General features: G+C 35.9%; 1 protein-coding gene across 1 annotated transcript in view; it reads left to right on the plus strand.

Moving 5' to 3' along the window:
- Positions 1-24,659, plus strand: part of syt3 (synaptotagmin III) — a 59,276-nt gene extending 34,617 nt beyond the window's left edge. The window contains exons 9-13 of the mRNA XM_051106227.1: positions 4,939-5,059; positions 5,603-5,774; positions 11,745-11,874; positions 15,604-15,694; positions 20,228-24,659. Coding sequence (XP_050962184.1) covers positions 4,939-5,059; positions 5,603-5,774; positions 11,745-11,874; positions 15,604-15,690 — 510 coding nt within the window. The 3' untranslated portion in view covers positions 15,691-15,694; positions 20,228-24,659. The remainder of the gene's footprint in view (positions 1-4,938; positions 5,060-5,602; positions 5,775-11,744; positions 11,875-15,603; positions 15,695-20,227) is intronic.
- Positions 24,660-26,579: the final 1,920 nt, after the last annotated feature.

Here is a 26,579-nt window from a genome sequence, read left to right on the forward strand (position 1 = left end):
ACCAGGCCACCGGAATTTATTTGAATATTGTTGTGTCCAAGCAGTCGCGTCATCTCACTGGGATGAGGAAGAGTCAATTTTAAGGACTCGCGGAAACATCTTAATATCAAGCTTAGGATATTTATTAACAGACTGAACAAGAACAACTTTTTAGCTTAACATCAGCTCACACACCCAGTTGACATTCCTTTAGAAGGTGCCATAGCTCTCTTATTTAACCCTTTTTAATATTACAAATAAATGCGGGATTAATAGCGGAAATCATACCATGTGTTATACTTGCGGGAACAGTATGCTTGGTAATAATATGTCATGTCTACGATTGCATTCATATAGGAAGATATAAAAGTGAAGGAACATCAGAAGGCATTAAAAAAACAGTAGCCTTTAGCCTTATTTAATAAAACAAATGTTTCTTTATTGCAATCGGAAAGATGACTGACTTACATGCCGCTTAAACTGAAGCAAATACAGCGATCTGCCACGTCACATTAAAGAGCATGAAAAACACATTATTGTAATAGACATATTGTTTGTATTTTGCTATAAAACTGACAGATTTTGAAAGCTGAGACTTTAGAATTTCTCCCAGTGCTCCCAATCCAGTCCATTTGACTTTGCAATAGGCTAGAATATACTCTTAAAATATTAGAACTTTAATCTCATAATTGCTATGAATTAATTCTAGTAATTTTGACTTTATTCTCAAAATATTTTGATTTTATTCTTGAAATAATTTTGACTCTCAGCGTCGTACATTTGAACAACTGATGCCACGTGAACTATTTTATCGATATCTTTACTACCTTTCTGGATCTTGAATGTGTCAGTTTTCTATCCAGGGATAGAAAGCTCTTGGATTTCATCAGAAATATCTTCATTTGTGTTCTGAAGATGAACAAAGGTCTTACAGGTTTGGAACGTCGTGAGGGTGAGTAATTAATGATAGAATTTTAATTTTTGGGTAAACCATCCATTTAAATCTAAACCATGCAGGAAAGTGGCCATCCAGGATCTTAGCTCAATAGCCATGCTGAACAGCAATCAGTTTTTTTGCTACATTTATTTACATGAAGTCAAGGGGTGAGAGAGGAACAGGATGGCAACATGATCTGGGCCAGACTCAAACCCGGGTCTCTTACGAGCATCACCACTTAATGTATCAACGCAGTCGCACCGAACACGTCGGCATCACGCCAGCACCTGAATAGGAAATGCTGGAAGTGCGCTTGAGTACACCAAACTTCTGGATGTGTGCCAAGATATAACAGTCCTATTCCTTTACTTGATCATTTGATAAATTACTGCTGTCATCAGTAAAAACATGCACAAATGTCTCTTTTGAGCAAAATTGCTTTCCCTGCCTTCCCTAGGCAGCACATACACAATGTTAATTATGCAAGACAAATTGCGCTGCGTTTTGTGAATAAAGCAAATCTTCATTGAGTCTACACTGAAAAAATCTTAAAGTCTAAATTAACTGTTTATCACCTGAAAATATTCACTTATGCAAACAAAACACATTTTTATGGATTAAATCAGGTAGAAATATCTTTTTAGGGTAATTACTTTTTACAAAGTAATATATGTAGAAAGGAGGCATGTTTGTCTCTGTAAAAATGGCATTTAAAATTACATTCAGCACTATTTTTGTGCCTATACTGTCTGTTAAACTGTTTTTTGGAGCGGTACATGTGACGCAAAAATGGTTTAGGGAATTTCGCCAAAGCAATTGCGCTAAATTTCATAGGAAACCTTAAGTCTTAAGTGGAGTTGAAAAGCTCATTTTATATTCATGAGACGTTTTTCACAATTGAAAATCATGCGTGATTACATGCTAAGTCGATGGTGATGATGTGTCCTTGGGGATGTTGGCAGCAGAGGTGTAAGGAGATCTAGTGATGCATGCGCTCGTCCTCCCAGAGAAAATTACATGAAATTAGTGAAGGTCAAACGTTGCAAAGGAGCTTTTTTCAAGAGCACTTCGGAAATTTTCACTGCATCTTAATGGAGCAGTTTTTAGAAACATTTTCATCATCATCGCAGAATATTGTTATTTTAAAGTGTGTTTGTACCTTTGGAGAACAGAGAGAATAAATCAAATCAAACACAAGCCGCAGTGTGCTTAAATAAGGTAGATGAAATATTCCATAGCACGACTAGGTCAAATGAAGGAAAGAAGATAAATTTGGCATCATCTACTCTGTCTGACAAGACAAATCTCAAAATTATTCAGTGATGCATGCTGGATTTGAGTATGTTTCTGACATTTGTGTGTCTGGCATGTGAATGGATGTAGATGAAATGTTTACATGCAGGATTCAGCCAATCAGCCGCTCAGGTGGCATTAGCGGATTTACTTACTCAGCTGGTTCCAAAAGAAATTACTTGAGGTATAATTCATTTTTTGAGGTGCTGGTGTGTAACAACAACAAAACACTCACATAACGCAGTATTCTCATCACGTGTGCGGACTTAGTCTCAAAGCTGGCAACTCCTATAGTTCTTGGAGATGTACCTCAGACGCTTGACGTTTTTGATGAAATATTGCAGCTCTTTTTGTTTGCCTCGGCTACCCTTGTTCTTTTTTCATCATAGTTGATGATTAATTCTGTCTGGCAGAACAAGAACTTGAGAGGAAGATGAAAGGTTCAACAAAGAGTGTAACTGAAAAACAGGCCTAGCATCTCAACACATACTTCAGATAGGAGAATCCATCTGTCTGAGTTCTTTAAACCCATGCAAGTGATAACATGACAAATGCAAATACATATTTAATCTGAATTAAACATACACTACACATACACAGTTTAGTTTACTACACACATACGGAAGCACACGTGACGCTTGCGGTGTTTTCAGCCTCTGCTGTCTCAATATATGAGTACATCAACACTTAAACATAATCTCTAGAATTTCATTGAGAGTCAGTTCATGAGCATTTTACTGTTTCTTTTGAGAAAAACCAAAACTACCATCATATCATATCATATCATATACAAACAGAAACTTAGGTCTTCACTTTAAAAAATTCAGTTTAACTTGAAGAAACTGTGACAGAAATATATTACTTAATGTAATGATAGTACTAATACTACACCTAATAAAATTATTATTAAAACATTATTTTTTAAGGAATATTTACCAGAAAAAAAAGTTTACCAGCATTTATTTAGAACAAAAATGTAAATACACAAACACAATATTTCTGGAAATCAATCAATCAAAAATAAATAAATGAATTCTTTATAAAATCAATTAATTATACATGCTTTTGATTATTAAAATTTTATGAAGCCATTAAAATGGAATTCAGAAAAAATAAATGGACAAACAGAATTTGGTAAAAATGAAATTGATATTGGGGGGGTTATATGCGGGGGGCTTAAAAATAACATTTTTGTTAAACTTTTAGTAAGTTGCTGTGAAATTGTGTAATTTTCATGATTTCAATTAGTTCATTATTTTTGATTAATAGTTTTAATTTAACCATTAAAATAGAGTCTAGAAAAATTTTAACTGAAAAAAAAAAAAACAGATATGCTAATCCAGAAAAATTAAATTTGGGAAAAATAAGATGGATTTCAAACGGTATTATTGGAAAGTGAAAGTGTTTAGGAACAGCAGAGGAAATTATAACTTTTACTTTGCAAAAATGCAGTAAATTGATGAATAGAAAGAACAGCATTTATTTAAAATGTAACTAGTTTGAAACATCATAAATGTCTTTGAATAAAATCACTTTAATTCAAAGAATCCTGAAAAAATGTCCGTTTCCACAAAAATATTATCTGGCAGAACCATTTTTAACATTCATAATAATACGAAATGTTTCTTGAGCTCCAAATCAGCATATTAGAATGATTTCAAAAGGGTCGTAGCTGCTGAAAATCCATCATAGGAATAAATTACACTTTAAAATATATGAAAATAAAAACAGTTATTTAAAATTGAATAATATCACACAATAAAGCATTAAAGCATTAAAAAATGATACTGACTCTAAACTTGCATGTAAATAGTCTTTTTGCAGTAGTCTTGCTTTCTAAGCGTTTATCAGATTTACGTGGTCATGACCTGTGGATTGTACTTCAAAAAAGTGTTTTTTAATGTTTATCGCATTGCAGTTCTATGGACTTTCATTGTAAGTGCATTACTGTAAACACCATTTTCATCTTGTTTGTACAAATTCAAGGATGAGTTTAAATGAATTCTGTGATGATCAACTGCAGGCCAGAGATGCCGTCTATAAAACCGTGTTTGAATTGAACATAGAGAAATCCTTTAAAAATCTTTTGAATAAGCAATAAATGCCACAAACATTCATTCAGTTTATCCTTGCATTTTGATAAAAAGAACAAATAAATTATTGAAATATTTCACGAAAGATGGTGTAATCATTTCCATGAATTTCATGTTTTTTGCATTACTTTCACCATTTGCTTTACTCAAAGCTTCAAAGTGAACTTTGGACCTTTTTATATGTGACCCTGGACCACAAAACCAGTCATAAGTAGCACAGGTATATTTGTAGCAATAGTCATCAATACATTGTATGGGTCAAAATGATCGATTTTCTATTATGCCGAAAATCATTAGGATATTAGATCATATTCCTTGAAGATATTTTGTAAATTTTCTACCGTAAATATATCAAAACTTAATTTTTGATTAATAATATGATTGCTAAGAACTTCATTTGGACAACTTTAAAGGCGATTTTTTTAATTTTAAATTATTCTTTTTTGTTACTTTTTTGCACCCTCAGATTCTAGATTTTCAAATAGTTGTATCTCAAACAAATATTGTCCTATCCTAATCATACATCAGTGGAATTCTTTCAGCTTTCAGATGATGTATACATCTCAGTTTCAAGAAAATTGACCCTTATGACTGGTTTTGTGGTCCAGGCTCACAAATGTGTTTTTGTGTCTGCAGGAGAAAGCTGACCTGGGCGAGCTGAACTTCTCACTGTGTTACCTGCCAACAGCTGGCCGACTGACCGTCACCATCATAAAGGCCACCAATCTGAAAGCCATGGACCTCACGGGCTTCTCAGGTACCTGGTCCCGCTCGTAATCCCCCGCCATTCCACTAATTCCCTCATAATTAACAGCAATACCTCATTAGCGCCTCAGACATTGTTAACATTGAGACGTGATGAAACTGCCGCTCATTAATAACCTTGGTGTAACACGTCCAGCATGTGAATAATGAAATAACATTAAAGGTCACAAACCATCAGCTCTCAAAGTTGTGAATATCAAATAGCACCTCTATATAAAGCTGAATGTCAAAACTGAAAATGCCTTATAAAGGTATCAACATCACAGTCATAAGGACAAGAGACATCTTTAATTAGTGTTGGCTTATTTAATTATCACAGCAAGGCTTAAAGTAATGTAATAAAGGTTCCTCTCATAGAACGTGATTATGTTGCGCTCACAGCGCATTATGAAAAAGTAATGCTAATGTATCGTTATTGCTAGCGCAATTATTATTGATGCCGTTATTAGCATTAATTTTAATGCCGTCAAAGCATTGCGTCCTGCTGTTGACAAATTTTCTCTCCCCTTCACTCTGTCTGTTCTTGCTTTCTCAGATCCCTACGTAAAGGCATCTCTGGTTTGTGAAGGTCGAAGGCTGAAAAAGAGAAAGACGTCCATAAAGAAGAATACCCTCAATCCCACATATAATGAGGCGCTGGTCTTTGATATCCCCAACGAGAACATTGAGAATGTGTCGCTCATCATCGCCGTCATGGACTACGACTGGTAAGATCATGACTGCCTTTTTCATGCTGTGATGGGCTCTGATACATGCTGCAACACATCATCCTCCCTGCTGTGATATGAGGCTTGACAGGAAGTGCCCACTTGTAACTTTAGGCGTGCTTACAGGCTGTGTCACACAGAATTTATTCAGGAACACATGGATTTTCCATTCATTGAAAGAATAAAGCATTTATTAAAGGTCTGTGGGCTGCAAATTAGGTCTACACAGTGTTTCCTGCAGAGTTCAGTAGTGCAAACAGTCTTCTATTCTCTATATGCTAACATTCTGAAGTTTGGGGTCAATAAGATTTTTTGAAAGAAATGAATACTCATATTCACATTAAACTGATCCAAAATGATGGTCAAGCCATTTATAATGGCTATATAAAAGGCTGTTCTTCTGAACGTCCCTGAAACTTGAAAAAATGCCTCGTGGTTTCCACAAAAATATTAAGCAGTAAAACTCAAATCATATTAGAATGATTTCTAAAGGATCATGTGACCTTGAAGACTGGAGTAATAATGCTGAAAATTCAGTCATCACAAGAATAAATTATATTTTTATATATTGAAATAGAAAACTGCTTAATATATACATATTATATTGTAAAATGTAATTCATTCCTGTGATGGCAAAGCTGAATTTTCAGCATCATTCAGTCTTCAGTGTCACATGATCCTTCAGAAATCATTTTAATATTCATTTGATTTGCTGCTCAGGAAACATTTTGTATTATTAGCATCAATATTTAAAACAGTTGAGTCAATTTTTCAGGATTCTTTGATGAATAAAAAGATCCAAAGACTAGCATTTTGTAACATTAAACACCATAACCATTCAAAAGCTTTCAGTCAGTATATTATTTTAGAAATACTTAATACTTTAATTAGCAAGGATGCTTTAAATTGATCAAAAGTGACGATAAAGACATTTATAATGTTACAAAAGATTTCTATTTAAGATAAATGCTGTTCTTCTGAACGTTGAATGAAGAATTAATCAAAGAAACTTTTAATTCATCAAAGAAAAATCTACTCATAATAATAACAGCAATACCTCATTAGCTAAAAAAATAATAATAATAATAATAATAATACATGCTTTAAAAGCAGCAAATCAGAATATTAGAATGATTTCTGAAGGATCATGTGACTGGAGTAATGATGCTAAAAATTCAGCTTTGAAATCACAGGAATAAATTACATTTTAAAATATATTCAAATAGAGAACAGTTATTTTAAATGGTAAAAATATTTCACAATTTAACAGTCTTTGCTGTACTTTGGATTAAATAAATGCTTAAAATTTAAATAAAGGCTTGGTGAGCAGAAGAGACTTCTTAAAAAACCATAATAAAAAATTTGAAAAAAAATTGAAAAAATGTGAAAAAATTGAAAATACTGTTCAAAAACCTTTGACTGGTAGTGTATTTTTGATTTTTTTGGATCATCAGTCATTAAAGCTCAGTAAATATTGGTCACAGACACAGAGATTTACTTTCAATTTTACCAAGCTGATTACTGACTAAAAACATCCACAGATAATGTTTTCAGGCCGTTTCAAGTTTATTTTGAAGTAATAAAATGGTTATATCTAATGGTGTCTTATTTACTTTTTAAAATTAGTTTTCCCATTATCGCCATTATATTGTTCATTCAGAGTGATTCGATGAAAGAGCGCGCACAAACACAAGAGGTCGGATTTATCGCATGAACCAATCAGAGCCGAACATAATCAGTCATATCACCAATCATATTGCACTGGAGGCACTGCCTCTTCTCAAATGACTTTCCCCCATTCATTCTCAGTTACCCCCCACCAAACTCACAACACGCCTTAGGGTGTCTGTTAAAACTCAGTGGGCTCAGGGGAGGCGAGAGAGATGCGGACTCATGCTGCTTTACCTGCTGGTGTCACTGTTTAACAAAGTTTCTTTAGAAAAACGAGTGATTTATAACCTTTTTAATGTTATACTTTGTAATAATTGCATTTTTTTGTATTTCACTACAAATTTTTTTCACATCCAATATTTTGAGGACGCACTGCCTTCCTTGCCTCCTCGGAGCAAATGTCCCTGGTGTAATATGATGTTAAATATAATGTTTTCTTATTACATTTTTAACATTTGTAATGTTTTTTAATGTCAATTAATCAATTCATTTAAATTCACAAATTTCAGAATAGACCGAACTAGTGCAATTTACTATGTTGTTGAGGAATCAGCAATGGGGGACTGACTAAAGTATGATCTTTTCATGCATTTAAAAACCTCTGTGACTGATACTGATGGGATAGTTTGTTGTTTAATTGGTGAATTAGAATTCCTGTTGCACATATTTGTATGTGTATGCGCTCCACTGAACATAGGGCCTTATGCCCCCGTGTGTCAGACTATTCCTGGTGGACGTCTGCACTGATTTGCATAAAAACAGACACCTCATGAATATACATGATGGTCTAATACTAATGGAGGTGTTGTCTGGTGGTGAGACACTCTGTAACACAGCCAGTGTTTCTTGTCTGGTGGACACACCTTAAGTCACCTTTTCTCTGTGGGTGTGTGGCTCTTCTTGCAGTATGATAGACCTTCAGAGTGGAATTTATGTCTAGCTTTGTATTATTTTGCATATTTTTTGAAAATGAGGCATACGTACTGCTAGGCGTGTAGTGTCATCTAATCCTACTTTTATGGCCATATTTTGTGTGCTTTTGTGGAACAAAATATGCCTTGCAAAAATCAGGTGCATACAAATCATGGATCAGATTCTATTTTAAGAAGCGCTTTCGGATCTGAGGAAATCCACATCCGAGTTTCCCAAATGCGTGCTTGTCGATGCACTCCGTGATTTCATCTCTTTCCAATGGCACGCGGCACACCAGCAACCCCTCCTAATGAAGCAGCTCGTCTGTGAGCCGCAGATAACGCCTGATGAATTGCTCTTTGCTTTGGTGCATGCCATCTGTGCTAAACGCTCCATTCAGAAGCATTATCGGCTGGATAATAGTCATTTCTTACATATATCTGACATGCTAAACAGTCCATTTTGCAATGTTTCTGTATTTAAACCGGCATTACTGTGGATGACGTCACACAGGTGCAGGCAAAGCAAGTTATTTTTGTTTTGTTTGAGATTAAGAAATGTTGTTCATGGCATGCAGACTGCTTCATAAAGCTGATGTTATTCATTTGATTTCAAGCTTTTTGCAACACAAACACTTGGTTTTAAGTCTTCACTCAAGCTTGATTGACCTCCCTGCTGAAAAAAACCCAACAGAAACCATCATAGAAATTCTAATGGTTTCCACTACAAATACATTACAAACCATCTATTTTTTACCATTGTTTTGGGACATTTTCCATTAGGATTTAGTGGTTTTAACAAGCCACCAATAGAAATCAATTACCAACAGTAAGCAACAGTAACAGTAGAGACCAACAGTAAAACCATTACAAATTCTGTAATGGCTTCTGTTGTTTTTTCAGCAGGGTTTATTTAGGCATTATTGCTATCAAAATAAAGACAGGACATAAAATCCTGCTGGCACTCATTTCTTTGAGCATGATTTAAGTTAGTGGCAGTGTTGGTGGAGCTACTTTGAATCTTTAGCTTCCCATGTTGCCGTTTAAAATATAGTTAGCTATGCTTCAGTCTGCTAACAAAAAGTAGCTGCACTGAAGCTATTTGAGGCTTAATTTAATTGAATAACTATCAAAGCTGTATCTGTTTGGCACAAAACTAAGATGTGAATAAGGATGACGGCATTAAATTAGGCGAATAGATTTACACTAAAAGCTGAATGATTAATATAAGTGAGTTAAAACAGTGCACAGCAGCATTTAACTCAATATTTCGTTTTAAAAAATAGACCCAGGAGCGCAAGTAAATCGGTGACTCATTCATTTGGACCTCTTTGTTTGAATTGTCTGAACAAGTTATATAATTTTACTAACATTTTTTGAGAGGACATTCAATCTTTGGGGGTCAGTACAAATTTTTTAAAAGAAATTATGCTTTTATTTAGTGACATTAAAGACATTTTTTCATATTGTTTTAAAATATGTAATTTAATGCTGTTGTTTTTTTTCTTTTTAACTTTCCAATTATCAAAAAATCCTGAAAGCATGTATTATAAAATCCACAAAAATATTCAGCAGCACAACATTGTTCATCATTGGTAATAATAATACATGTTTTTTGAGCAGCAAATCAGTATATTAAAATGATTTCTAAAGGATCATGTGACACTGAAAACTGGAGTAATGAGGCTGAAAATTCAGCTTTGCATCACAGGAATAAATTATGTTTTAAAATATATTCAAATATAAAACAGCTAATTTAAATTGTAATCATAATAATGTTTTATTTATGTTTTTCCTGTCTTTTTAAATAAGTAAATGCAGTCTTGGTGAGCTTGGTGAGCGTTGAACTTTTAAAGAGTAACAGTGTATAAAAACACTGACTTTCATTATTAAGTGTGTCATCACCATTGTGAAATACACTGCTGGTCAGAAGTTAGAGTAAGAAGTAAGATTTTTAATGTATTTTAAATAAGTTTCTAATGCTCATCAAGGCTTAAAAAGAGCAGCATTTATTTAAAATAGAAATCTTTTCTAACAATAGACACTACTGTTCAAAAGTTGGGGTCAGTGCATTTTTATTCTTTATTTTTCTGAAAGAAATTAATACTTTTATTCACCAAGGTTGTGTTAAATTAATAAAAAGTGATAGTATAGATTTACATTGTTAGCAAAGACAATGTTCTTTTTAACTTGTTATTCATCAAAGAATCACAGGTTCCAAAAAAAAGTATTTGTCAGCACAACTGTTTCCGACATTGATAATTCTAATAATAAATCAGCATATTACAGTGATTTCTGAAGGATCATGTGACACTTGTGACTGGAGTAACAGCTGATGAAAATTCAGCTTTGCATCACTATAAATTATACTGTAAAGTATATTAAAATGACCATTATTGACCACAAACCATTATTTTATATTGTAATAACATTTTGCAGTGTTATTGTTTTTTTCAGTATTTTTGATCAAATAAATGCAGTCTTGATGAGCATAAGAGACTTTTTTAAAAAACATTAGAAGTCTTACTGATCCCAGACTTTTGAGTGGTAGTGTAATGTAGTTACGCTCTTTATAAAGTTATACCCTAATGCCTCTATACAAAAATTCAGACCTGCAACATGGCACAACTAAACTCTGTAGTACTTTTTTTCACCAACTCCTTCTGCTTGGCAGTATGCATTAATGTCATTTATTTTCTGTCCTTGTCTGTGATCAACAATAAATGCAGGAGGAAGGATTTATTTAAGTTCCACTTACTGAACCTGCGTGTTTGTCCACTTTCACTTGAGCAGCTTTTCATACTCACTTTTCTAGTAATTAAGTGATTATGACACCTCTCTCTCTTCTAATCTTCTCTCTCTCGTTTTCTTTATCTCGCTAATCAGTAGACCTATCATAAGCGACTACCCATCTGTCCTCCGTGACAAATTTTCGCTCAAATCATTGAATCCGCTCCCTGTGCTCTTGCCTCATTTTGTTTATCTCAGTAATTCAATAATTGGAATGTACCTCTGTCTCTCTCTCCTTCTGTTCTGTGTTTGTCTGTGTAATTATGTGATCTCTCAGTCTGTGTCTGCGTAATTAAAGGACTGCGTGTGGAAACTCTCTCAGTGTGTCTGAGTGTGTGTGTGTGTGTGTGTGTGTCTTAATGGGCAGGTTGCTATATGACACGAAGGTCCTGTCTGCATCTTTCTAATTATATGATGCCGATTAGGCCTGCTTTTTTATCTTGTTACTTTGTGCTTTCTAGCTCCTCGTGTTCTCCCGTGTCTCTTTCCCGTCTTTCGTTCTCTGTAATGGATGCACTGTTCTGTGGTTCTCCTTCATTTCTTTGCTTAACTGCATTAATTCACTCTCTCCCTCCCACTCTCTCTGTCTGTCTCTCAGTATCGGTCATAATGAGGTGATCGGGATGTGCCGTGTGGGCAGTGATGCTGAAGGACCGGGAAGGGAGCATTGGACAGCCATGCTGGCGAATCCCCGCAAGCCTATTGAACACTGGCACCAGCTGGTGGAGGTAGACAGCGTGACCGCATGGAGTGTGTGTGTGTGTGTGAGCAAGCATGCGAAAATCAATCAAAGTGCGCGGTGTGTTATTGTGTATAGGCAGTGTCCCCTATACAAGCCAAGTCCTTGTTAAAACGCCTTTAACCTTCGCACCTGATACGTGTTTGTCTACACCTTTCAAGCAGGTTCTATCGTTGTCAAAAATATGTCATGTATTTTGGTTTTTATTTGCCCAAACAGCCTGTAAAGAGTGCTTGCGCCTCACAGTCAAATGCACTTTTTAGTTAAAATCCCCATCTGGGTGAGATATTAATGTATACAGTCAGTTATGTTTTAAGTGAATGTAAACAGACAGGACAAAAAAATGGATGTGTGCATTAGAGCTTGCAGTGTAAATACAGTCTAATAGAGCTGCTGCTGTCTATTATGTTGACAGCGTTAATCAGAAAACATTACACACGAAAAAAGAGCAGACCTCTTACTCGCTGACTGTTGAATAATTAATGAAAGGAAGCAATGCTTCCTTAACTGAAAACTATTTAAAACTACATTAATAATACTAATTATTATTATTATTTGCATTTTCTTTTTAATGCGCTTTTCTTAAACAATAGCGTAAGATAATTGCATAATAAGTACACTCAATTATAATGTTGGAGAGTGTCTAATCACTGAAAGAAGAGCATTTTAGAAACGTGTTGTATGTTATAAAACGTATATATGTATTATATGTTAGAATCAGTATTTTAAATTCAATATTTGCCTGTATTGGAAGCCAACGCAAGTTACAAAATACTGGAGAAATCTGCTGACGAGCAGTTTTATACGTCAGTACCTGAGTGGCTGAGTTCTGAATATATTGCAACTTCTTGATAGGCTTATCAGGGAGACCAAAATGAAATGCATTGCAATAATCAAGCCTCGACGTAATAAAGGTGTGAATAAGCCTTTTTGCATGAGGATGCTATAAGGAGGTTCGAAGTCTGGTGATATTTCTAAAATGGAAAAACTGTTTTCAAGAGCATTTTAATATGGGACTGAGATGAACATCAGCTGTGGATCTAAAATAATGCCAAGACTGCACACTTGTTAGGACAAGTAATGAAATCACAATTAGTAATCAAATTAGAACTACTGAATATATATAAAACCATTGGCATACTGACAAATAAAAGTTGTGTTTTTGACTCATTGAGCTTGAGAGAACTGTCATGCACACCTGCTTTTATTTCATCCAAACAAGTAGTAAGAGCTGTAATTGTAAGGTTTGGATTAGGGCATGTGCTGACATAGATCTGTGTATCATTAGTGTAATAATGAAACCCCCAGACCAAATTTACAAATGATCTCTCCCAGAGGTAACATATATATATATATATGCTAAACAAGATAAGCCCAAGCACATAGCCCTGCAGGACACCCTGCTGAACTAGTGTATAAGGATTTTTTTATGAATCTCTACAATCACCTTTCCTAATAATGTGCTAGTTAGCAAGTTTCGCGACTAAATGCGGCTAAATGAATCATATCAACTTCTGGAAAATGCGTCCGATGACGCCTTTAACGAGTCATTATATTTTCAAATCTTCTGCCTGTTACCGATCCATGTCACTAGGTAAAATATACAATTAGCAATACAATTCGTACCACATACAAAGTTTAAACTTATCATTGAGAAACGTCCTGATCGAGTCGTGCTTGCCATTGAGTTTCTGGTTGAGCGACTGCACCGTATCATCCTCTGACTCAAATTGATAAGGTAATATCGATGCCATTTTTTAACCTTATAGCATCTTTGTTTACAAATAACACTCCGGAGCAAAACATTAATTATGGTAATGAGCATTTTGTTTCCAACACGCATTGTGTACAGAAAGACCAATCACAACAGACTTGGCCAGCTGACCAATCAGAGCAAAGTAGGCTTGTGGAAGGGAGGGGTTTACAGGCCTTGAGCTCAGAAGTGCTTTGAATGAATCGTTTCGAAATCATTTAGAAATGACTCTAATGTTAAATGTATATTCTGAGAAAAATGCAAAGTTTTCTGACCTTACATGATTTAAACCCTTGTAGGGCGCTCTAACACATTATTAGGACACTTTAAAATACCATATGACCTGCTCCTTAAAAATTCTATAAAAATTTGAATATTGCTGTGTTATTGAAATATTAACTACTAAATTGTTGCATTCTCTTGATAAGACTAAAAGAAATCTTGAAAGAAAGAAGACCTAAATAGAGGAAGAAAACATTTCCTCTTTCTTTGAAGCCGGTATATATAATGCATTAAAATAAAAGTATTTATGATGCAAGATAATGCATTTATAATGCCCAATAATAGACCTAATAATCTTGAATAAATATAATACTTACCTTTCTCGTGGTTATATAAAATAAGAGCTTTATGTAATGGCTAATGTATTACATATTAAATCTCAACAGCAGGATCAGGACCCCTGAAGCGGTTTATTTTGCGACTGACTGCACATAATCTTTCCTATTACATGGCTACTTACCAAATAAATAAATAAATGAACATAAAATACTGATTTGAGTCAATTTTGTGTGTGAGAAGGAGACATAGGGGCAGATTTACTAATAGCTTGCACCAGCACAACCCCTCTTTTAGCGTTAATGGCATAAACAAAATACTGTCAGGATTTACTAGAGGCACGCAATGAAAGATTAGTGCTGAAAAGGTGTGGACAGTTATTTTTGCGGCTAACCTTATTGCATATGCATTTATAGGAGTTTTCCTTCAGATGAAAAAAAATTATGGGAGGAGAGTGTTTAAATAAACATGCAAGGTGATTTACTAAGGTTTATGGTAGTCAGTATACTGGTGTTTGCATCAAAAAAGCATGCTTTAATCTATTCTGTGGCTGTGTTGGTAGATTGAACACACCTGATTGTCATCGGCTCTGCTTATTTGCTCTTAGATTGCGTCTGCGTCTGCGTCTTTTTTAGTTTGCGCATTGTCAGTAGATCAACCACAGAAATTTAAACTCCTATCGGCGAATTTATGCAGTTGTGCTCTCATGCTAATTTGCTCTAATTACCAATTCTGGCACCTAAAGACATAACAACTTGGTTGCTTGGGACAATGGGACAGTGGCCAGTTATGCTGTTCAAAAATATTTGACTGCAAAATTTTTGTGTGATACTCATAATCAGTATCTGCTTGTTAAGTCGTGATGTAAGAAATGCCGTTTCCGGGCCCAAGCCTGTACTCATTTCACTTAAGAATACCATCTCAACAGCTGTTTATGAGCACAATTTATTCATATTACACATTTAAGCTAAACATTTAAAAACAAAAACAGTCTCCATGCTCACAGCATCCCAGACACAAATATTTTAACGATTTATAAAAGATGAATCACTGTCTGGCCATCTGGGATTTCAGTATGGAGATAAAGGTTAGGATTATAGTTTTTTGTGTTATATCACATTCTGAGTGAATATTAGTACCATTTGTTGTTTTCTTGTGGGATCTGGTTGTTTGGACCCAGAGCGTTGACGTGTGACGTCAGACTTAACAAGCAAATTTACCATTAAATGTACCATACTGATCCAGATGACATGTAATCAGTTAATGCCCAGCACTTATTATAAGTGTGGTTACAGTTAATGCTGAAAAGATGCAATATAGTAAATCATGAATTACTTTGTAATGCATTATATGAACGAAATCACCTTCTGAATAATCATGTATGTTCCTTGCTGTTTACCTTCACAGGAGAAATCCATAAACACATACGTGTCAAAGAGTGCCACAGCCTCCCCTAAACCACACATAGTGGTGGACAGCCCTCACTCTGAGTAGAGATGTGAGTACAAACACACACACACAAACACTTGCTGTAAATAGAAGGGCACTTCCTCACATATGGGATCTGTGTGGGTTGAATGCATTAAAGTGTTACACTGGAGTACTTCAGGTTTCAGTCATGAACTAACACACTAAAAACATCAATGGCTATGTTAAAGAGTCATGAAACCCCCTGTTTCAGCACTGGTTAGTTCTCACCTCAAAAGTGGGCGTGGCGCTCTCTGGGGAAGAGGGGAGAGAGTGAACTTCGGGTTTAGACAGTTTCATTTCGCTCCCATTGAGTTAACAACACAAATAAATGCACAGCCATTTTCACTCTGCATCGAAAACATATATATGAACGTGCTGTTGCACTGTTAACTTTTAAGGCTTATTTTGCGGCATTTGTAATCCTTTTGATGGGTTGCATCAAGGACCTGTAAAATATGCTATTACACTCACTAACGTTATATGAATGAAACACATTTGTGCTGAACTCTTACAAAGCAAAAAAACAAACATTCTCCTTCAATCCATGAACGTTTCTCTCATTGTACGCAATCTCACAGTCTGAAGCGTCTGTCATAGCAAATCAACACACGCTGTCGTGAATAATTAGGCGAAGTGTCTACTCGTTGGGTAAGAAAACACACCCTCATGAATAATTATGAGACACCAACGCAACATCAAAGTACTTTAGTCCGTTGCCACGTCACAAACTGTGACGTCAGCACAATGTAGATTTTAAACCCGGAAGATGAAAATAGCGTGAAGAAGCTCAAAATTAACCAGTTTTCTCCAACAGTTAAAATTAAAGGATGCTAACATTGTCATCTATGATGTGCAACACAAACACCTCTGCTAAAATCTCAGAAAAAGTAGTCCAGGGTTTCTTGAACCTTTAACACAGCAACAGGATACGGCTGTTAGTCTAATTTTAGAGTGGTGAATATGGTTACATTCTGACAGTTTTGTTATTAAAAACTGCATTCTATAACCAACATTTTAAGGACTTAAAGCTGAATTTTGAGAGCAAGTGAGGTGTAAACTACTAGTCAAAAGTTTTTGAACAGTACGATTTTTGATGTTTTTTAAAAAGTTTCTTCTGCTCAACAAGCCTGCGTTTATTTGATCCAAAATACATCAAAATCAGTAATATTGTTAAATATTTTTATTATTTGAAATAGCTGCTTTCTATTTGAATATATTTTAAAATTGATTTATTCCTGTGATCAAAGCAAAATTTTTAGCATCATTCAGTCTTCAGTGGCACATGATCCTTCAGAAATCATTCTACTATGATGACTTGCTGTTCAAGAAACAATTATTATTATTAGCAATATTTAAAACAGTTGAGTACATTTTTTTCAGGTTCCTTTAATAAATCCAAAGATCAGCATTTATCTGAAATAAAAAGCTTTTATAACATTATACAGCATACCGTTCAAAAGCTTGGAGTCAGTATTTTTTTTTTAGGGAAAGAAATTATAGAAATTAATACTTTTATTTAGTAAGGATGCTTTAAATTGATCAAAAGTGATGATTTAAAGTACTTCCCACTAATATTGGCACCCTTAGTAAATATGAGCAAAGGCAGCTTTTTGATCTTTCATTCAAAAAATGTACATTTTAAACGTTCATTATAATAAAACAATTGAAAGTGGGGGAAAACTCACATTCTGAAATAAAGGTTTTTCTCCCAACGCATGTTGGCTACCATTATTGGCACCCCTAGAAATTCTTATGAGTAAAATATCTCTGAAGTATATTCATTCATATTTACATTTTGTAGCACACCAGGGTGATTGAAATTGTCCAGCCATGACTTTCTGTTTCACAGGATTATAAATATGAGAAACACAAAGGCCAAATTCCCTTAATCATCTATCACAAGGAGTAAATCTTGGGGTCAGAAAGCCTAAAAAATATATCAAACAGCCCCTACATCACCATATGTTGTTCAAATGGGTTTTATGACAATCCTCCTCGCTCATCCAACTCCAGCATATTCACTGGCTTCTGTGGTCGGATGAAACTACAAAAAGAGTTTTCTGGCAGCGAACCCACCAGATGGGTTGGTGCAAATAGAGATAAAAAGAACCCCATGCCCACGGTTAAATATACTGCTGGATCTATAATGTTTTCTAAATTTTTTCTTCTGGAGGTCCTGGACATTGGAGTTCAGATACATGGCATCATGGATTCTATCAAACACCAACAGATTAAAAATCTAAACCTGACTGCCTTTGTTAGAAATCTTATAATGGGCTGTGGTTGGATCTTCCATCAGGACAATGATACAAAACAAACATCAAAATCAACACGAAAATGTGTCACTGAGCACAAAATGAAGCTTCTGCCATAGATGTCTCAGTTCCCTGTCCTGAACCCTATAGAAAATGATTGGGGGTGAACTGAAAAGAAGAGCTGTGAATCCGAAGGATCTGGAGAGATTCTGTATGAAGGAATGGTCTGTGAACTTTTGTCTCTGTGTCTCTTGTTCTCCAAACTCATCAGAGATTATACGAAAAAATTCAGAGCTGTTATCTTGGGAAATGGACGTTGCAATAGTTGGGTGCCAATAACTGTGACTACGTGAACTAGAGAAAAACATTTATTTCATAATGAGATTGAAATGAGATTTACTTCAATGAAAGGTTAGAATTTCATTTTTTAATAAATGATGTTTGATAGCAAAGTTCGGGAGGAGCATGATCAGATAGTCAACTAATTTGGCACAGGTGCAACTCGTCCAGCCAGCACAAGTCATATATAAGCACACAGCTGACTTACCTCCGTCATTCGACTGTTTTTTCGGCATCCCTCCTCCACCCCAACTCCTCACTCTTAATCTATCCTCATCCTATACTTGGGATGGGGGGAGTTCTCTGGGTTCGGGCCATATTCCGGGCTCGGAGCAGGACGGCACGCCAATATATGCTTACTGTTTACTCAACCAGATTAGATGTGAGGGTGAACTCGTGAAAAGATCAAAAGGATAAACCATGCAGATTTATTTTCACAGCCACCTTTGTTCATATTTGTCATGGTACGCTGTCGTAGGAAGCACACAGGAGACGCGGAGAAACGTTAGTCTTTATTGATGAAACACAGGGGGTAATCCACAACAGAGGCTTTAGAAGACACACGTAAACAACAAGTAGACCTGAAAAAGAGGAATGCACAGACAGGAACTTAAGTACATGGGATAACGAGGGAACACAGCTGAACCAAATGGGACTTAATAATGCAAAACAAGAACAGGAACATGACCATATAAGGGAAAACAGGAACAGAAACGGGCAAAACAAGACAAAACAGTCCTGACGATATTTACCAAGGGTGCCAATATTAGTGGGCAGCACTGTATAATGTTACAAATGATTTCTATTTCCGATAAGTGTTGCTCATCTGTCCTTTCTATTCATCGAAGAAACCAGAAGGAATTCTACTCAGCTGTTTTCAACATATTAATAATAATAATAATGTTTTTTGAGCAGCAAATCAACATATTAGAATGATTCTGAAGAACCATGTGACTGGAGTAATGATGCTAAAAATTCAGCTTTAAAATCACAGGAATAAACTACATTTTAAAATATATTCAAATAGAAAAAAAGTTTTTTAAATAGTAAAAATATTTTAAAATTTTACATTTTTTGCTGTACTTCGGATCAAATAAATTCAGGCTTGGTGAGCAGAAGAGACTTCTTTTAAAATACATTAAAAATCTTACTGTTCAAAAACTTTTGACCAGTAGTGTAAATGAACCGCAGTGGAAAATGTGGGGTTCTGGTAATTTACCAATGAAGACAAGGCAAAGATATGAGCTTGCTTTGTGGTCTGAGTACAACCCAAGTTCTACTGCCCTAAAAAAAAAAATATATATATATATATATGAAGAGTTCAGATGCAAAACCAGCTAAATCCATCTGACGTATTTCTTTAAAAAATGCATTTTTATCAGGCTCAGATGTATAGGTTTCTATGTAAGTACCGGTACTTCTGATTGGGCTGAGGCTGGTATTTTAGCGAGTTTGAAGAAAAAGTATTTGATAGACGCATAATGTGTCGAGAGCATTCACTCAGTATCATTATCTCATTTTTGACCGAGATGGCTTTTAGCTGGTTTTGCATTTGAACTCTTCATATATATATATATATAAATAAAATATATTAAATATATTAAAACAGCATTTGAAGCCATAATTTGTTAATTAACGTTTGACACATTAACTTGCTCCTCAGTTGGACTCTTTTTATCACTTGTTTTTATCATGTTAATTGTGATGCTTACCTCTTTACTATTTATTCATGATTTTCTAAACCAAACTGTTTAAAACAGTTTTTATTCATATGACGCCATTCAAGTTGCTTTTCTAAGCAATTCAACAGTCACATCTAATAGTGAATGCAGTTATCAATCCCGTACACTGTATGAATGCAGCCATCTGTTCACTGGAGCTCTTTGTGTTTATGTTTCTTACTCTTTGTGTTTATATGGTTAACAGTGTTTTTTTTCTGTCTCTCTGTTTCTTTTTCTCCTCCTCAGGTCAGCATTATCTTTTTAGCAACAGAAATACATTCTTTCTTTTCACCTGTGAATAATTATTCATCAAGAAAGAACCAGAGACTGTGCTTGTGTTAGTGCTATTCCTCTAAATCAACCCTGCAGACCCAACAAAATATATAGAAAAATAACTAGATCACACAGATACATCCACACACAGACACAAACAGACATACTCACACATGGAGTCATAACAAAACAACTGGCATGGATGGTTTTGCTTCAGGAATGATGTTGAAGTCAAAATATGTCATAATTTATTCAGGGGAAAAATGACAAACATTCCCACTTTAAATAGATAATCTTTATTTAGTTATTTGAAACTGAGCCTACAAAAAAAAAGAGATTTTAATTACTTAAAAAAAATAATCAGGAGAGACCTGATAGATTATGGACCACGAATGTTTCTGTGTATGTGTGAGCGCATGTGTGTACGTGAGTTTGTACGGGTGTCTGTGCGTAGCTATAGAAAATCTCTACAAGGTGTTTTCAGTCAGCTGCAAGTACAGTAGCTGGAAGTTCTCGGAGTGGTCTTCTCTGCCAATGCAGAATCCTTGCAACTGTTTCCCGTTTCTCTGGAGAGGAGGACTACTTTATGACCGTTCCCATCTGGAGAAGGAGAAATCAGGACGGATACATTGGCCAAATCGTGTCGTGCAGTATTGAAATGTGTCCCTCTGCCTTTTACATTTTTATCACCTTCTGCTTCGAGCTCATTGAGATCAGCAGTGTTTTATTTTCTTGTTTGTTTACTAGAGTCCAGCCATTCTTCTTGTTCTACCAGATACTGATTTGAGAATATGTTTCCTTGACATGGACACACTGGCAGACTGAATCCCATTGAGAACTCTTCCAAAGGGAGCTATCATTGATTTCAAACAACTGGGACGGACCTTGGATTTGTGTGCACTTCCTGGAAACATATCCTGTGGGGAAAAGATCTGGCCATAGTATTTTATTTTTATATCACGCCAGGATTTTTTTTTCCCTCTTTTGAACGAGGAAGTGTGTGCTCTCCATCATCCTTCTGCCAAGAGGACCGCTTTGGAAAGACGCACGCGTTCATCCTCTTTTTTCCCTCCCGTGTATCCTATGTGTTTGTAGGAGTGCTCTTTTGTGTCGATACGCGTTTGCTCGTCGGTTCGTGTGTGCGCGTGTATGCCCGTGTGTCGGTATATGTCACCGTGACCCCGTGTATGTCTCCACTCCCCGTCCTTTGTCCTGCACAGAGAAAATCTCGTTTTGAACAATCAAGTGTCTCCTGTCCTGTGTCTTAGAGGAACTATTTCTTGTGTAGGACCCGTTGCACTTGGTAGGGACAGGGTCTATTTCTCAGACGCGCGTTTCGGTCGTTCTCCGTCGAATGTGGTAGTGACCCGTCTCTGTTGTGTCCCTAACCAGCTCGTCACTGAAAAGTGTCCCTAGCCTGATCTGTGTTCTCGTGTTGGGTGTGCTTTTCTTTTTTTGTAAATGTGCTCTGTGTGTACGAGGGGACAAACCTGGTGGCCACGGCTGTCGAGGAATAAAATGTTGAAGTTTTTCATTGTCTTTAAAAGAAAAAGGGGAAAAAAAGACAAACTGGTTCTCTTCATCTCTTTTGGCTAATGTGACTATCTTTTCTGTCTGAGCATTCCTTGCGAACAGAGACAAAGAGGGGGACATGTCTTTTATCATTTTAGGGCCACAAGATTACTTCTAGAATTTTACATTACTTAAGATGCAATGTCAATTGTTTTTTTGTTTGTTTGTCTTTTTGTATGTGTTCAGTGAGGTCACTGCTTCTATAGCCTGAAACATTATAGTGGCCAAAGCGCTAAATTCACATACCCTTGATATCCAGAGTCACTGCCTGTATTAAAGGGACAGTTCACCCAAAAATGAAAATTCTGTAATTAATTACTCACCCTTATGTCGTTTCTAAACCTGTAAGACCTTCATTCATCCTCAGAACTCAAATTAAGATATTTTTGATAAAATCCCAGAGCTTTCTGACCCTGTATAGACGGCAACACAACTGACACGTTCAAGACCCAGAAAGGTAGTAAGGACATAAAATAGTCCATGTGACATCAGGGGACAGTTTTACAAAAAGTTTAAGCTGGAATAGATAGATCTTGATATCCAGGATCATGTAACCCATCTTACTTTTGTACCAGTTTTTCAAAGAAAAGTTGGATTGGATCACCCTGATTCGGATACACACTTTTTCAGATTTCCAAATCTGCATTACTAGTGCTCTACGGAGCCCCTAAAGGGACATGGTAATGGTAAAAAAAAAAAAATGGGATAAAAAAATGAGACGAAAATGCAAATGTTGTTACACAAATAACTACTTCTGACTGGTCCATCTTTGATGATTGTGCCAATGTAGTTTACAATCAGTGTTAAAAAAAGAACTCTAAAATGAATTTAATATTTTTGTTTGATATTGACAGCTGTTTGGGGATTTAGGGATTTATTACATGTTAAAATGTTGTATTTTTTGGACCAGTTTTATTAAATTTTTGTTCTTGAAATCCAACCTTCGGCTAAGATCAGAATAATTCTCTTTTTTTTTGGATCAAAAGAATCCCAGTTGTACAAAAACATTTTGAACAACACAAACTGAGGATTTAATCCAGATCAAAATCAAGATTGAATTTTGTGACATAAAAGTTTTCTTTTAAACAACCCGTTTTCAAGATTTGATCCAATCCGTTGGCAAAAGCAGATTACTTTTGAACTGGTCCCAGTGGTTCAACTTTAATTTTACGAAGCTACGAGAATATTTTTTGAGCGCAAATAAAACAAAAATAAAGACTTTATTGAACAATTTCTTGAACACACACGCATATATCGTGATACTCTCAGGAACGTGCGTCAAATACTGACAGGGAAGAGAAGTAGTTGTTGAATAAAGACGTTATTTTTGTTTTCTTTTTGCACCAAAAGTATTCTCGTAGATTCATAACATTACGGTTGAACCACTGATGTCACATGAACTATTTTAATAATGTCCTTACTACCTTTCTGGGTCTTGAACGTGTCAGTTGCATTGCTGACTATGCAGTGTCAGAAAGTTTTTGGATTTCATCAAAAATATCTTCATTTGTGTTCTTAAGCTGAACGAAGGTCTAACGGGTTTGGAACGACATGAGGGTGAGTAATTAATGACAGAATTTAAATTTTTGGGTGAACTATGTCTTTAAAAGGATAATTCACCCAGAAATGAAAAATCTCCCATTTACTCACCCTTATGATGTTCCAAACCTGCATGACTTTCTTCTTTTCTCCTTATACAATGAAACCCAATGGGGTACAATATTGTTTTTGGACATGTTACAAAGTCATGCAGGTTTGAAAGAACATGACGGTGCATAAACAATGGCAGAATTTTCAATTTTAGATGAACTATCTCCTTAATATCGCAGTACAACCACTGCCAATGCTACCGCACACATCCCTCAATGGAGGAATACTGCATTACCAATCACTAACGCTCATGTTATTGAAATGTACATCAGTATAATTATTTCCCACCGTACCCCCCGAGCTCATATTTTCTCCGTTTCCATTATTAATCACACGCCAGGCCTTGAGCACACACACACTCTCTCTCTCCGGTGTGTGCTCAGTCCTCAGTTCGTTATCATATATCAGCTCTTGTTGTTTTCTAAGAGGCCATTGATTCCGTCATACACGTGGATGTGGTATTGACCCGCAGTCTTCAGCTCCTGTCTCCAGGCCCATCTCTTCTGCTGCCTTAGATCTTACACTGTGGAGGCACGATCCCTGTAGAGTGACCTCTGACCCCTTCATCAGCTTCCTTGAAATACAAACTCTAGCGATAGCTTTCTCTTCGGTTCACCCCAGGCCATATTTTTCTCTCCCTGTTTGTCTCCCCTCTTTCCTCTGTCTCTCTATGTCAGTGCAATTCTGAATGATCCTGAGGAAATGTGTTTGCATGCTTATATTAACATGGATGATGTCAACTTGATGCAATGATAATTTAATAAGTGATGCTCAACACAAAAAACTGACGATGAACTTGATACTAACACTACTAATGACAAACATGTTGACCTAGCAACCTGTTTGATATCATCAAATCACTGATGATTAATGTTGTTAATATTGTATATCCTCTTTGAGATGGTATTACAGTTTCTGGATATATTTTTCTTTGTTTGTTTGTTTGTTTGCTTTTTTAGTTTTCCTCGAAAAGGTTTACTTTTTTATATGTTCAGATTAAGCTGAGACTTAGAGCAAGATAAAAATGAAATGCGGTCAGGGTGAGAGAACATTTCAGCTGAAAAAAAAACAAAATTGAAAAAAACAAACAAAAAAAAAAAAAAAAACTAGGAGGATGATTATGTGAATGATGATTCTAAGGCTGGAGCGATGATGGCTGAAATAAAACATGTATGAAAAATCATTGCAGTGTGTTTTGCATTCACATAATGGGTTGAGAATCATCCTGATCTTTCTCCTTTATACTTTGCGTCTCATTCCCTTCCCCCTCCTGCTGTGCATTAACCTGTGTGTAATTATTTAGTTACCATCATAAATTCTTTATCGAGGCCCCACTTTATATAAACGCAGTGTGGAGCATTGCATTCATGTATATGCTTCTGTTTTTCTGTATTTCCATATAGGCTCACGCAAACACCCTCACAACCACACTTGTCATATCCATAAATCAAGCCTGGCCTTTCTCCGCCTCAGCCTCGTTCTTCAAATCAGGTTGTATCTTTATGGCTTTTCCGGTCACAAAACTTCCTGACGTTAATTGCACCCGTGTGGTGTGATTCTTAGAGGGTTCGATTTGTTATTGCTGGATTCCTCGGCATCCATCTTGGCTTCTTAGAGTCACATTCGTGTGAGTCTAATGCACTGTTCATCTGAGCCTCACTGTACGCAGAACAGCCGGAGTCAGCACTCTTTGACACACACACAGATACAGGATGAGAGACAGAGGTGCAGGGAATTAGCGCATGTGGTGAAGACTACAAATGTGCTACGGAGAAAAGCGGGTAAATCTTGACAAAGAGAACAGGAGCCAGTTTCATTATCACAGTCATTAAACACCAAAAATGACCAAATGACCAAAATGATCAAACTTGACCGACCTATTTTGTTTAATGCACTGACTGCAAAAAAGTAATGACTAGTCTTAAAAAAAAAATGAGATGACTTACTTCTAATATTATAGTCTGAGCCGTTCATGCAATTGGCCCAAGGGCGAACAATGGGAAAAGAGCAGTAAGAGGATAAATGTTTTAGAATAGCTGGAGAAAAACTATTACGAGTATGGAATTAAATGAAAATTCCTTAATTCAGGTTCAATGTGACTTAAAGAGATACCCAAAAATGAAAATTCTGTCATTAATTACTCTGAGCTTCATAACATTATGGTTGAACCACTGATGTGGCTGTTTTAACAATGTCCTTACTACCTTTCCGAGTCTTGAACGTGGTAGTGCTTGAACGTGGATTTCATAAATAAATATTTTAATTTGTGTTCTGAAGATGAATTAAGGCCTCACGGGTTTGGAATGACATGAGGGTGAGTAATTAATGACAGAACTTTTATTTTTCGGTGAACTACAACTTTAAGCTCCACTGACATGTGGCATAATGTTCACTACAAAAATTATTGTAGGTTTGCAGTGACTTCACTTACAATAAACATGAATGGGATCATACAATAAATGTTAAAATTCTTAGTTTCAGAAGTAATCATGATTTCCATATTCTAAAAAATTACTAAGCATTACACAGAAGTTATTTTTAATATCTTTACTATGAACACGTAGCCTAACAGTGTCTACACCGGACGCAACAGTTGTTGTGTTGCGCCGCAGCAGTTATAGGCTACATTTACAGTAATGCGTTACACCTGTCGTTTACACTACTTCGGCATTTTCGACCCTTGAAAACAAGATCTTCGAAAATGCTGCAGACCCCATTTCAGGCTGTGTTTACACTAGTGCGTTTCCGTTTTAAAACGCATAACTTTTGCTACGGTTACGCCTGTCGTTTACACTACTTAAGCATTTTTGACCCTCGAAAACGGAGACTTCTGAAAACGTTACAGACCCCATTTTAGTTTGAAAACTCAGGGGTTGCTTTCAGTGTAAACTGCCCAAAATGGAGACTTTTGAAAATGATGGCGTGGATGCCCACATTCGCTCTGCGTATCCTTTACGACCGTGTAAACAATAACATCATGCTCATTGTTGTACACATAGATAAGTATAAATAAATGCCCCATTTGAACACTCCAGTTAAGCACCTGACGCATCCGCCATCTAAATAATAGGGCATCTACCCAAAGAATATAGAATACCCAAGA

The sequence above is a fragment of the Labeo rohita genome, chromosome 3 (assembly GCF_022985175.1).
Source record: "Labeo rohita strain BAU-BD-2019 chromosome 3, IGBB_LRoh.1.0, whole genome shotgun sequence".
Classification (NCBI taxonomy): domain Eukaryota; kingdom Metazoa; phylum Chordata; class Actinopteri; order Cypriniformes; family Cyprinidae; genus Labeo; species Labeo rohita.